Here is a 14,922-nt window from a genome sequence, read left to right as displayed (position 1 = left end):
AATTAAAGATTATATCCCTGAATATTATGTTTTTCCAGGTATCCCTTTTACCGTTGACAGAAAAGGGTATTTTTTTTTGGGGGGGGGGATTCCAAATGTTTTCAACCTTTTTTGCATGTGGTTTAGTATGCAATAGACAACCTTTAGTTTTGCAGCTGCTTCGGATTATGGGTCCTCTTAAGTTTACAGCTGAATAAAATTATTACTCGCAGTCCTAGGAGACGGAATGACCTCTGTCTTCCGCGGGAAGAAATTATATGTCCTTATCCATATATATATATATATATGTGTGTGTGTGTTTTATTGACTCTGTTGCCGACTTAGGATAGGGTAGTATATTCAGATCTCTTCCGGGGGAGTGTCTTGGTAAAGGAGTGGGACCCAAAAAGCCTTTAGTGAATGGGGAGCTGGTGGGAAGAGGGCAGGGAGTACGAGTGGTAAAATGCCAATCTTCCATCAGGAGATAGAAAAAGTGAATCCAGAGTCCCAGGGAAGCAGCGCTTCACCCAGAGCCTCTGAGTCAAACTTGGAAAATTCCCAGGTGTGCTAATTGTATACGTATGAAGCTCTAGTTATTAAAAAATAGATGTCGTCAAACAAACCGAAATAAGCAAACCATAAATGAATAAAGTACCTTGTCTTCATACTTCTTTAAAAGATGGACCACTTTAAAAACATCCTTAGCCAACAATCTCTATGTAAATGGCACAAACTACAGTCATTTACAGTCATTTCTTCGCTATCTGTCCTTCCACTTTTTTACTGTACCCATTATAAGCCAGTTTACATATATTTAGATTATTAATGTCAAATAATGATTAATCTGCTTCTATTGTTTTTATTATTCCAACTAAATTCTTAAGAGATTGGTAAAACAAGAATAAACACACCATAAAAAAATATTATTTTAAGCTCATGGGAAAAAATATTTGTTGTTTCCAAACATAATAAATCACGTTTCCAAGCTTAATTTATTATTTATCCCCATCGTATTAGGGAGGGAATTTTTTCCCCTCAAATTTAGCATTTCGATATTTGAATGTGTGTGCGAAACAATGGCTTGATCAAGCTGTACATTTCTTCTAGCAAATGCTTTTGTGAAAGAAAATAAACTAGTAAAATTCAATTCCATTTTTTTTAATGAAAGTTCCAGAACTTCTTTTCTTAACTTAACTGTGTGTCATGCTTGGTTCTATAAACCTTTGACTAAGATTCATTGTGGTTTCTTGCCGGGTAATGAAGCGCCAAGAAAGGTAAATGATGAGTGGCACTTTAATCAATCTGGCCCTGTCAGTAATCAGCCAGGACAGATGAAACATCATTTCTAATCACCTGCTTTTCCAATTTACTTCAGTTTTAGGGATTGATTGGTGAGCTATTTTTCTAACATTTATTAAACAAAGGGGAACATAGTCTATTTCTAAACTGTGTTTTCAGAGAGCAAAAAGTGACAAAAGCCACCCAACGAACAGAGAAGGACTGGCAAAATAAAATACACGTCAGGATGGTCCCAGTTCTTTGTATTTCTACGTAAGAATTCTATCTAAATAATGTCACTAGGTGGAATTATTGTGCCAAGCTGTTCTAAGAAAAACAATAGTGCGTTCTGGCTAAACGTGGCCCTTGGACTCATGCAAGTTAGTGCCCCAGCCATCCATGTAACAGAAATATTATATGGCAGCCCATTTAGTATGTCTGTTTTCCTGGTGTAAATATTGAGATCTTAATCAGTCCTTGGTCTCGTCTTGGGAAAGGCAAAAAGCTGTACTGAACCGGCTTAAATTCCCTTTACGGTATTAGCCTCTATGACTTCTGCCGAGAGGCAGTTCCACTTATCTACCACCCTCTCAGTAAAGTAAAACTTCCTTACATTACATTTAAGCCTCTGACCCTCTAGTTTCAGATTATGACCTCTTGTTTTCTAATTTTTTCTTTCCCCTTCTTTTCTCCAAACTATACATATTGAGATTGTTTACGGTTTCCTGGTTTCACCTCCACCGTCGTCATCCTCAATATTTGCGCCCCGGAATATGATATCAAACCCTGGTGCTCTGCCTCCTAAGGATGTGCTGCACTGGGTAAGGTTATTGTACCAGATCTCTCCCCAACCGGCCCATGGAGCAGCTATGTATTATGTAGGAACATAGTGATTTAGCTTGAAAGAAGACATCAGGTCCATCCAGTGCCACCTTGATCTAGAAAAGAAAAATCCCACAATAAGATGACTTCCGAGCGCACCTCAAAAAGGAAAAGAAAAAACGATCTTGACTCAAAATTGGTAATTTAATGGCAGTCTGCCCCTCATTATGTGGCAGAGGGGCTGTCACCCCTGAGAACCTGCCTTTCTAAACTAGAACAGGCCGGTGCGTTTTTTAGAACCGATTAATATTGTCATATATTGGTGTCCTGATACCGTGGATTTGTGCCAAGGTTTCCAACTGAGAAAGGGGGCATGTGAATGCCTTTGCCGTGTTCAGTACGTCAGGTCTGCTTGCTTTTAGGGAGATGTAATGGCTCGCTTCTGTTTGTGATACTTAAATCCAGAACAAACTCTCTGGATTACGAGCTTGTCAGGACGTTCTATATTCTGTAGCGCAGCTGCAGCAAACTCTTTGGGAGATTGAATGCCAAATGCTAGCCTAAAAATCTTTTTAGATACAAACAAAATGTTTTTTTGTCATTTGCAGAAGTTTCATGATTATTACATTTTAAAATATATATTTACATTTTATTGTGAGGCCCCTCTTTGTGTACCTTTGCCGGACCACTACATGTGATGGGTTATCAGTGACATCATGATTTTGATATCATAGATTATATGTGATATTAAACTGCATTAGCCTGATGTATTGGGCTGGGTTTGATGAATCTGATGTGGGGTATGCCGATTAGTATATAAGCCATAAGTAATGTATAACACTAGTTTGCGTTTTCTTTGGCAGGGGTGTGGGGTGCATATTTGTAGAGATGATCCAAGGAGTTGCAGCTTTTCCAGGAATGAAAGATATTCAAGACCAACTGGAACGAATATTTTTGGTAAGTACATTTTTTTTCTATGGCATGTTGTCATGAGTACGCCATGTGATTGGTGATCATTGTGCGTTTGTACAGCGCTGTGGAATATGCTTGCGCTACATAAATCAATAAATAATTTGTATTGGGCTATCATATTATATTTTTGTTCTATAGCAAACATATACTCTGGGAAATTTCACTGGTTATCAAACAATTTGTTGGTTTCGTTACAACCGGGCCGTGTTCAGCCAGGGGTATCAATTCAACATGTATGTCGGTTAATATACTACTGCACTATAGAGTAATCGAAGAAATAATAGGGGGGTCTAAGTGCAAGCTGGACCCCACACTATCACCTTAACAACCAAAGCCCATCAGGCTTTTTGTTCACTAAAGGGAGTGCTGTCAGAAGCGTTTCAGCTTCTTCGCTTTCACTATACCAGGGGCGTCCAACCTGCGGCCCTCCAGCTGCTGCAGGACTACATCTCACATAATGCTCTTTCAGCTAAGGTGCTGGCTGAGGAGGATGGGAGATGTAGTCCTGCAGCAGCTGGAGGGCCGCAGGTTGGACGCCCCTGCACTATACAACTCCAGTGAGCTTCTGCTGCAGGAAGTGCGTTAGGGGCCCTGTACAATGTATAGTGAAAACGGCGACATTTCTGAGTTTCCTCACGCTTGTACAGGGCCAGCAGAGCCCTTCTTCCTGGAGCAACCTCCCGATACAGGCTGCCAATATGCCAGCTTGTTTTTTATCAGCTAAAGATTCCTTGTGTTAGTAACCCGTTGTGTGATGATATTCTCACATGATGCCGGTTGTGATGTAAAAAACGTGTCGTGTACATTTAAGAGGCCTTATACTTTGAAGTGTAGTGCCGCATAACCCCATAGTGGTTTCAAGCACTAGAGCTTTTGGAAAAAGAACCACTATATGACGATTTCTCATTCAGTTCTAAAAGTAAATAGTAACACTTAAATATTCCCGGCATCCCACGCTATCAACTGGCTGGATTAAGTGCAAGCTCATTTTCATAAGTGCAGATTGTTTTTATATCACGGTACTGTTATTAATCAATTGTGGAATATTATTATGAATATATCAATATTCATAAACAATTTTGGTTTCACTAAAAACTAACAGTCGCACTCCAAATGTATGCTTGGTGTAGTTCACGTGATGCCACTAAATCTTTTATTATTTTATTTAGTATTTTTTATTATTTCAATCATTTTTCACAAGAGTTGGTAAAACCTTTGCTTTAGGTAGCTTCTGAATATTGTAACTTTACTCAGACTTTCATCTTAAAAATAAAAAGCCGCATTAGTTTTCTGTCCCGCACCAAAATGATTTACTTTCTGTGGATGGACCAAACACATCTCATCCTTCATTCTCCGTTCCATCTGACCGGTGAAAATTAGGTTATATCGGTGCTTTATGTCACATGCGCCATTTACTCTCCAACAACAGCCAGACGCGCGGAACATCCGAAATATTGCAGAACATCATGCTGAGTAACCATATGACAGGTTACAAGTAGAAGACGTCCTTCTGACGGTTCAATTATTTTTTGCTATATGCCTTTGTAGATGATTTTAGCCGATTCACATCTTCCCTTCAGCACAAATATTCCCGCAGCTATATATTTGGCTACATCTCAGATATCTACACTATTATACACTATTTTAATTTTATTTTATAGTAGACTACTGTTGTAAATAACACTGCTATTAAAAATATTAAAGTGGATGCTTTTAATGCCCAAATGCTTGCCTAGTTGGAAAGTTTTAAATGTATAGTGGCTCATTTATATGTGTAGGATCAATGCACGTTGGGCTTTTTTCCATATCTCAACAGTCATAAACATTGAATTATATTTTTTCTGGTAGCTCACAAAGTAAAATGTAATCCAAGACATGTAATGTCTTCAGATCTGATTATTCTCTATATTTTTGTTATAGATTTATGTCCCAATTGCTTTCAAATGTCAAATGTTCTTCGAGGCACACTCCATCCATCATATGTATTTGAAGGCATATGATAGCTGGGTGTTCCCTTATACATGTGATTCATTTTTTTCATGCAAATACATAGAGGGATTCAATAGAATCTTCTCTATACATTTGCTCTCTTACCCTGGCCCCCCGGCCCTTTGCCTAGCGCTCACTCCCACAAGAGTTCCCCGGGGTCTGAGACCCCCACATGCCCCATTTCAATGCGAGTGCTTTCCTTAATTGCGAACATTGCGGGGAGCTATAATCTACAATTCCAAGGTAAGTACCAAAAAAATTATATTCTTTTGTAAATTATCTTACTGTTTGGTTTTAACAATTTATCAATCATCAATAGTTTTCTTAATTTCCATTTATTACAATTGCTTTTAAGGGATTGGTTCGTTATTCTTCTCATATGAATAAATTTAACTAAATCCAGGATTTAAATGACTCTTGACATTGACAATACATGCCCGAGAAGCATATGCCTGTGTCCAACAATTTTGGGTTATACAGAAAGGTAACAATTAGGGTTCATATTAATAGAATTATGATTTCTCATAAAGAATCCAGTCCCTCGAAATCATACCTGTCGTTTGTGATGTCCTCACCATTGATTGTGAATTATATATGGGCTCGCTCAATAAGGGTGCGGTGTTACGATATTATAACAGTATAGTTTTTTCTAATTGTGTGAGAATGCATCGTTTGAAAGTAATTACATGGTATTTTTCTGACATCTTTTATGTAACAATTTAGTTTGTTGGTTAAACTCATTTTTTCCATACAGGAGAAAAATAGACAAATATAATTCAGATGAAATTGAATTTTGCTGAAAAACCAATTTGGGGACTGACAATTTAGTGGAATCTACACACCTAATTATTTATGGCCTGAGCAAATTTAAAAGATGAAAAAAGGATGGAGTAGACTGTACTTCCATATCATACCAATTAAAGGCTGTGTTTGTGTTTAGGCTATAAGGGAGGATTGTTGGTAATCTTTATATTTATTAGATATAGATTTATATTTATAAGACTGGTGGCTATAACAGAACTAGGTAAACCTGTGATTAATTTCAGACTACAATTCTCATTAATCGTATCAATTGCTTTGAGTAACACACCAATCAAATGCTGGTAATGTTACCTTATTCCCCTCTGTAATAACGTTAAATAATGTAAACCTTTTGTTCCTATTCATGCTAGCCTCACAGACTATTTTAATCCACCCCAGTTCTAGTTGGATTTATTAGAACAATATGATCATGGGCGACCATTCTGATACTCTACATCAGGAGGAAGCCCAAATCCTAAGTTATACCTGTAGGCATTTGAATAAATAAACTGAGAGCATCTCCACAAACTGACTAAAGGTCAAAAACATCAAAGTAGTGTAATTACTACATAATAACCATCGTTCCCATATAGCGTAGACTTAGGAAAAAGGGAACTGCATATTAAACAATACTGATGCTACTCCATATGGGAAAAAGTGTATGTTTGTGTGTGTGTGTGTGTATATGTATGTATGTATGTGTATATATATATGTATGTATGTATATATATATATATGTATGTATATATATATGTATGTATGTGTATATATATATATGTATGTATGTGTATATATAAATATATATACCGTAGTTGCTCGATTATAAGACGACCCCCCCCCCCAATCTGAATATTAATTTAGGAAAAAAAGAAAAAGCCTGAATATAAGACGACCAGTTTTACCAGTAAATGTTAATTCATTTAAACTATTTTTTTTTTTAATAAAAGCTATGATTGAGAAAAATATTTTGGTTTTATTTCCTTCTATTTTCCAACCTGCCCCCCAGTTATGCACATCTGCCCCAGAAATGCCTTATACCCCCTATATGCCACTGTGCCCCATGATATGCCTTTTAACCCTCTAAATGCCACTGTACCCCATGATATGCCTTTTAACCCTATATGCCACTGTGCCCCATGATATGCCTTTTGACCCCCTATATGCCACTCTGGCATTTAGAGGGTTAAAAGGCATATTATGGGGAAGAGTGGCATATAGGGAGGTTTAAGGCATTCAGGAGGCAGAGTGGCGTATAGAGGGTTAAAAAGGCATTTCTGGAGGCAGAGTGGCATTAAGGGGGTTAAAAGGCATTTCACAGAGCACTCTGCCTCCAGAAATGCCTTATGCCCCCCATTTAACACTACCCCGCCCCCCCCCACTTAGCCCACTTCTGACTTCCCTGTCATGTAGCCGGGGCAGCGTGTAGATCCCACGCACTTACGCTGCAGCCGGAAGGAGGCGTGGCTAGCAGCAGGGGTTGTCTGCGTCCATCGTGCAGACCTTCCCTGACTGTCAGAGATCAGAGTTCCCCGCACCGGTGCGGGGAACTCTGATCTCTGACAGCCGGGGAAGGTCTGCGCGATGGATGCAGACAACCCCTGCTGCTAGCCACGCCTCCTTCCTGCTGCAGCGGAAGTTGTCTACGCGAATCGCGTAGACATCTACACGCTGCCCCGGCTACACACCGGGGACTCAGAAGTTCTGGTAAGTGCGGCGGGGGGGGGGGGGGGGGACAGGTAAATCCAGGTCCCCTGCAGCTGCGGGTGATCTGGATCTTAGTCGTCTCATAGTCAGACCTATTTGAGGTCTGATTATAAGACGACACCGTTTATAAAACCTCGTCTTATAATCGGGCAAATACGGTGTGTGTGTGTGTATATATATATGTATTTTTTTATATATAATTGTACTTTGCAAAAGATTTAGACAGGTGTAGAAAATGCTGTAAAGTAAAAATGCTTTCAAAAATGCGTTAATGGTGTATTTAGAAAAATCTGAATTAAATCAATATTTGGTGCGATCGCCTTTGCCTTGAAAACAGCATCAGTTCTCCTAGATACTCGCACACAGTATTTTAAGGAACTCTGCCGGCTGGACGTTACAAACATCTTGGAGAACTAATCCAGTTCTTCTGTGGATTTAGGTGCCTCAGTTACTCCTCTCTCTTCCTTCCATTAATTCTCACCAAATCTCCATTTATAGAAATGCAGCCCCTTCATGCAACAAACTGCTTTCTGCTGTGTGTGTGTATATATATATATGTATATGTATGTGTGTATATATATATATATATATATATATATATAAATATAATACGTCCCTTATAATTTTAGCCAATGACAAAATAGCATGAAAGTTGAGTCTGAAAAGAAATGTACAGTAGCACTCTCAAGGATGCGCCATACAATATGTTATGTAATAAAAGTGGCTTAATACATTTCGTTGGAATGATAGATGTGTTCAGGGCCCAGAACATCTGTTTATGCATCTGTGTTTAACACGAGTCGCATGTTTCTTGCCTCTACCGGTCTCTCTGCGTTTAGACACAAAACAGAGCAGTACCCTATAGTTGGGTAAATTACCCCATCTAGAAGTGATGTCAACATTTGTTACATTTTGAGTGTGCGTTTATTTTGAATTATGTATTTAATATTTCCTGAAGACGAAAGTCACTACAAAAGGTTTATAGCAATGGAACAATATATAAATACAGTGCTTCCTCCTCTCTCACACTTTGCTGATTTCTCGTCTTTTCTCTTTGGGCTTTACCTAATTTTCCTAAATTTGAATGCATCAAACACACAAATTACTCGTTTTACTGTAACACACATATGTCATCATCTACGTCGACACAATGATTTCTTGTTTTTCCTGTAAAAAAGAATACAAAATAAAAAAAAAATTGCAAGATGGATATGTTCTAGTGGGTTTCTGATGATGGATTAATATGTTCTGCAGCCTATGCAAGCCAGTGGCATGTATGGGGGATGGAAGGGTTCTAGCTTGCCTGGAGAGGACACAAAAGATAGAGATCCAAGACCCTATGCTGGTACTTGGCAGGTGAAAGGCAGCCAATAGAAAACGTGATTTAACAAAAAAGCCAATGCTGCATAAAACAGGTACTTTACGTAAAGGCTCGCTCTTTATGCGTTTCTTTTTAGTAAGTGAGGATACACCATATAACCATTTGGCCCGTCTAGTCTGGCCGCTTTTCCTGATGCAAAGACTCTCACCTTAATCAGCCCTTGGTCTTGTATTAGATTCAGAATAGCGTTATGCCTGTCCCATGCATGTTCACATTTCTTTGCTGTCTAAGCCTCTACCACTTCTGATGGGACGGTGTTCCATTTATTTACCACTCTCTCTGTAAAGTAAAGCTTCCTTATAATAAAACATACTGATAATTACTGTACTTTTAATTAAGCTACCAGCTACCACGAGGGCATAGAACATTGGATCGTTCTATCTATTAGCTAGCAGATGGAGTAACAGTTGGTTCCTTGACTGTAGTTATTTGAAAAAGAGTTTAATGATACAGAACAAGAGATTTTTGGGTGATGAAATGTAATAAATTGCCATGGTAGTTAACTGGAACAGAAATAAATACCTAAACACTGCTTTACATATTTACTAAGATTGCAGCTTTACTCAATTGACAAAAATGACTAGTAATTTTCTGTGACACCAGCTTATATAAATGCAGCCGACTTAAGAAAATTACACAGAGGTGCTGCTGACTGTCAGTGGGGTTTAAACTCAATTGCAAACTGTTGGTCAAAATGTTAATCTCGGTCTTCATGTTATTTGCTACTTTTTTGTATCCTGATCTTAGACATTTACTTTTGCGCAATAAATTCTGGCTCAGGCATTGATCAAGAACATTGATTTTTTGTTTCCCTTTTTATTTATTTCTTGAGTGTTACGTTTTTAAATGAAAATGTATCAAAATGCCAGAATTAACTAATACAACCACATGATATTTTCCTTATTTAGATAATTTAAAGAATACTATATTTGAAATAAATTACATTTACCAAATGATATCTAGTTCCTTATTTACATTCAGAAGTAATACAAAATTTAAATACGGAAACATCTAAATATATAACCTGAGTATAGCTATACGAGTGCAGAATTCACCATTATGTAGGGAGCTTTATTTAAGCTGCTTTTTCATGCTGCACTTCCTCATGTGGCCACAGAGGGCGTAAGAGTAACATGTAGCCACCATAAGGTTTAAAGATACTACATAATACCTACATAGAGATGGTATAGTAAGTACTCCTTTGTTTTTGATCATATTAGCCATACCCAGTGATGTATATATCTTTAGCACTGCATTAGGCCTAACCTAGGGAAGCACCAGCAGATGCCTACTCCGCGCTGCTGTCCTTAGTGCTGGGCATCTGGATATAACGTGCAACGCCAGGTGACTATGTATTAAAGGACTGGTTACTTAGATCAGTAATCTCCCTTCTAATCAGCCCATTGGCTCGTTGTTACGCGGCATAGGTGCTGTTACCCCCCTGCAATTGTCTCCCTAGACCTAGTCAGACTAGGTCAGAATACTCCACTGGCTATAAACCATAGCTTTGGGCACTATATATGGTAGACTTTTCAACTGTGTGCACAGGTGTTTGAGGATACATTGGTTTTAAATTTTTAGCCAATGACTGAGATATCAGCGGGTGTTTATGGCTGAAAGACAGATGGATATAAATTAGCAGGACAAGGGGGCAAGTTCAGGCAAAGTTAACGCATCTAATTCAGAATTAAAGGACTTTCTTGCCTGTTGTAGTTTAGCTGCTGTTTATGCACCATTACAGATTGCTGAGCTGATCCTTTTGGGTTTTAGTAGTCTGTGCCAGGTTCCAGCGGTTGTGTTGATTCTAGCATTTTAACAAGCAAACCCACAAACCCTTTCATGCCTCTCAAACTTTTAGAAGAAAATAACAAGAAAAAATGTGACCCAGAGAAGGTTTTTGGTTTGAACGGAATCCAAGCCAGTTCTAGGCTGCATACCAGCTACTCTATGAAAAACTTCAAAACGCTCACTGCTTTCGGGTGGACGTCGGCAGCATTCCTCTGCGTGACCGCTGTACCTTCCACTGTTATGTCTGCCTCCTTATATAATCTGCGACCAAGATCTGTAAATTGGAAATATGAATCACAGCTCCTGGAATTTAAGAACTGCACCTTTACATAAATTACATAATCGTGAGCTTTGCAATTAATGCTCAGTGTATAGCCAAGTCAAATGTACTAGTTTCATAAATGATATGTGTATGGGTATAAACTGTGTACAGTTTAAGCTGTAAACTATATCCATTATATTCTAGTCCTAGAGGGTCAGAGATTCAGATGTAATGTAAGAATGTTTTGCTTTTATGAGGGTCTGAATTTGTGTGAACTAATTTGGGTAAAATCATTAATATGTACAAAATTTAGGGAGTGTCTGTCTATAAGGAGATGCTCTCACAGGCAAACCACCAATGTATTATCAACCTGAAAGCCTTTTAGAAGGGGTATATCAGCATTTCCCAAACATGTCTAGACTCATTCATGGACAATTAGACAATCTAGATTTCCAGCTGCTGATTGAGCAGGAAAATAGAGGGTGAGGTTGATGGGTAAGAAATGTTTTATCCATCTCTAGACAATCAGACAATAATGAGCTGTGAATTATAAGGCATTTAAAAGAACAAAACATTTGTAGACAAGCATTAAACGTGTCTCTATAATCCCAGTGAGTTTTATATTGGTTTATCGTATGATTGCGCTGACAGCTGGGTAAAACACAGTTTCTGACAAAAGGAGAGAGGGAAATAAAAAAAGATCTATATGTTTGGAATTTTGTGTTTTACAGTACGTGTTGGGGTCTGGGCACACTTATCATTATGAGAACAATAAAAAAAGTATAAGATGCACAAAAAATGGTGCATACTGAAGCAAAACATTAGAAGTTGTTTCTTACATTATGGTTCTAGTGGATCCAAAATGTTCCCAAGGGTGCTGTTTGTGTATTTGTTGCAGATATCATGTTACAGAACCTAGAAACCTGTAGTTTTACAGTATAATAATGATTTTTATTAATACTTATTATAATTCCTAGCAGTTGGTGTGGTTTGTGGTTTTATCAGTGAACCAGAGTTTCCAGAAATACAGTTCTATGTCTATAATTGGTCCTGGTGTTGCTTAGATATATACAATATAATAATTAGCTTAAAGTTCATCCAATGTATTTAGTATTTACCATAGAGAAGAGAATTTTTAAACGTTGCAGCCAATATCTGAAGTCCTGACTAAAGAATATAATCTCACAATTGCTAAAGCCTGACCTTTGTCGGTGATGGACTCTAGCAACCATAATGTCTTTTATGCACGGAACATTGAAAATTTTCATAATAGACTCCTGCGGATGCAGCTTTCTCTAAAGTCATTTTTATCTGCCAAAATAACAGAGACCCTGACAATCAGTTGTGCCGGTGCCAACGCATCCTAATGTCATGTCCTGTCTTAGGACTCTAAAGGCCATCTTTGAAATGATAGATGTGCGCAACCTGTCCTGATGAGTGTCCCATAAAGACAGCAGGTGATATATGCTGGTGGATGAAAGGTCATGTTTGGGAGGTGTGAACCTCAAGCATGCAAGTATAATTTTAAAATTGTTAGTTAAAATCCTAATTTAAAGCTCTAAGAAGGTCATCAAACCAATGAGATATCTTTGGCCTCCCAGGTAAGACTGTATCAATGGAAGATCAGTGGTGAAAGGGCCAAGTAGCTGGGCCAAGCATACGGTTTCATTTGCTTAAGGTTTAAAGACACCACAACTGTATTTAGATTGTCTTGGGGTAATACCGTATTGGCTCGAATATAGACCGCACTTTTTCCCCCCACTTTAAGTCTTTAAAGTGGGGGTGCGGCCTATATTCGGGGTCTAGCCCCCGGCGCCCGGGACTTGAAGTCCTGGGCGCCGGGCAGGCAGCGGGGTTGGGATACAGATCCCCCGCAGCGGTGCAAGCGACCTGCATCCTACTCTCGGATACGCTCAGACAGCCTCCCCTGCCAGCACTTCCCACGGGGGGTGTCGGCATGGGAGATTGTCTAAGCGCATCGCATCCTCAAAAGCAACAAACTTTCCAGCTCTGGCTGCAACTCATGGCATTTCAGATGTTGTGCACAGATAATACTCAATAGAACAAAGTTGTCCCGCTATGGCCAAGTATTATAGGCTTTTTCTTTTAAGTGTCAAGCGTGTTCACCGAACTTATTTTAATAGGAGTTCCTTTTGCCAATCTCATTTTACAAAGGCATTTTTTATGGGACAATTTAATTTCCCAGGTAGCCTCATCAAAGAATTGATGTTAAAGCACCTTTTGAGTATCTTAATATGCATTCTTTGCAGCTCCCCCTTCTATCGTATCATATATGAATTAAAGTGTCCACTGAAGTGAAACTGTGTAAATTTCCTTAAGAACAGACAAATACATTGCTGTTTTGGGGCCTTGTTTGGTATATTTTGGATGATGTGGAGGAGAGACACACCAGGCCTCTGCATAAGCAGCTGTCACAGCCACCCTGGATAAAATCAAAATATCTTTTTGCATCTACTAGTTCTTACACTAGTTTATAAAAACACATTTTCCAGATTTTATTTTCTGTTCCAAATGACTTTTCTATAATTGCGGTTTTAGCCAAATTTAGCAGTTAAAACTCAAGTTGAGCATTCTGTTCTTATTTAAAGTGCATGAATGAAAATGAAAACCAAGCCGTCTCGTCGTTGGCAGTGTTTGATCTGGAAATCTTTACAGTTCTCTCATTTTTTCACGGTTAGCGAAACTCTGGTGGCATTCAGACTCTATATCAAAGTATTACAGTAATAGGGGTGTCCTGTGAGCAGGTCACAGTGGTATTTCTGAGTCGTTTTGATTAATATTTCATTTACAACGAGGTGACACACACCATGTATAACCTTTTTCCTCTGCAAGACTGGTGAATATCAGCCGATATCCTTCAGAAGGTTGGCTTTTGTATTTTTCCATGAAATTCTTTAGGTTCTGTATATGCTAGTCTTAAATTTATGTAGCTTTTCAGGATTATTACGGCAGACTATTGTGTGGGAAGAAAATCCATTACATTTTCTAGTGCTTTCTGCAATTGTTGCTTCAACCATGTTTTATATTTCATATCATAGCGCGTGTACTGGTCACCATTTTTGCTGTCTATACATTTCGCAACCGGTAACCTGTTGTCGCTTACTGTTTCAGAGAAGAGTAACCATTATTCCTATTTCTATTTGAATTTAAACTTCCCTACATTATTAAATAGGCATTTTGGAAGTGGCATCTTTAACAAATCTTTCCTTCCGTCATTACATCTTCCATTCACATTACATCGGTACCTGTGGTACCCTTACTAATAAGCTCCGTGATCAAACAAAACCCATTCATTGTTACAATAAGACCATATTCTAGGTCCATGCCATTTTTATCAAAAGAAACCTAGAACTGCAGGTGGCTTTATACAAATGCATAAAAAAAGAAGCAAAGAGTTGAAATCCTGGGATGTGTCCAATATTTATACCTGAGAAGTCTCAGGGTTTTTGTCCCATTCTCATGCTCATACTGCCTAGAACTGACTGCTTCCTATATGAATATATTTAGTTCTGAACCGAGAAAAGAGAATAAGCCTTTTTCTTAAAATCAATATTGATAGATATTATATCATGTAATTTGTTATTCAAAGTGTGCTACTAATATCAGTATATTAATATGTATTAATAATAATATATTGTCAAGTTCAAGATCCAAATATTTGTAACGTGGCATTAGACTGGCTGTGATGCAGGTTCCCGCTGGCATTTTGTAACTTTGCCTAAAGCAGACATTTATTGAAAGGTATGACGTTTTTTTACAGTATTTAACAATAAGTGGTATAAGAAGTATGGGGCTTCTGTGCTCCCACTGGTGTCACGTCTGTCACGCTTATGAGGAACACTGAGTTCCCAATGCAAATTAGGAATGAACTGTGAATTTTAATGAATGTAATGAAGTGTAAGAAGCAATGTTTTTTGAAGCAATA

The 14,922-nt window shown here is 38.3% G+C and overlaps 1 protein-coding gene across 1 annotated transcript in view; it reads left to right on the top strand.

The window, feature by feature from the left end:
* The window catches only part of LOC149280533 (cyclin-dependent kinase 14), a 168,239-nt gene that overhangs the window by 119,600 nt on the left and 33,717 nt on the right, over positions 1–14,922 (top strand). Inside the window, exon 10 of the mRNA XM_089500382.1 lies at positions 2,943–3,036. Coding sequence (XP_089356508.1) covers positions 2,943–3,036 — 94 coding nt within the window. The remainder of the gene's footprint in view (positions 1–2,942; positions 3,037–14,922) is intronic.

This window comes from Sceloporus occidentalis, unplaced genomic scaffold (assembly GCF_023333645.1).
Source record: "Sceloporus occidentalis isolate IW3139 unplaced genomic scaffold, rSceOcc1.0.p SCAF_154, whole genome shotgun sequence".
NCBI lineage: Eukaryota > Metazoa > Chordata > Lepidosauria > Squamata > Phrynosomatidae > Sceloporus > Sceloporus occidentalis.
This window is presented reverse-complemented; position numbering and strand designations above follow the sequence as displayed.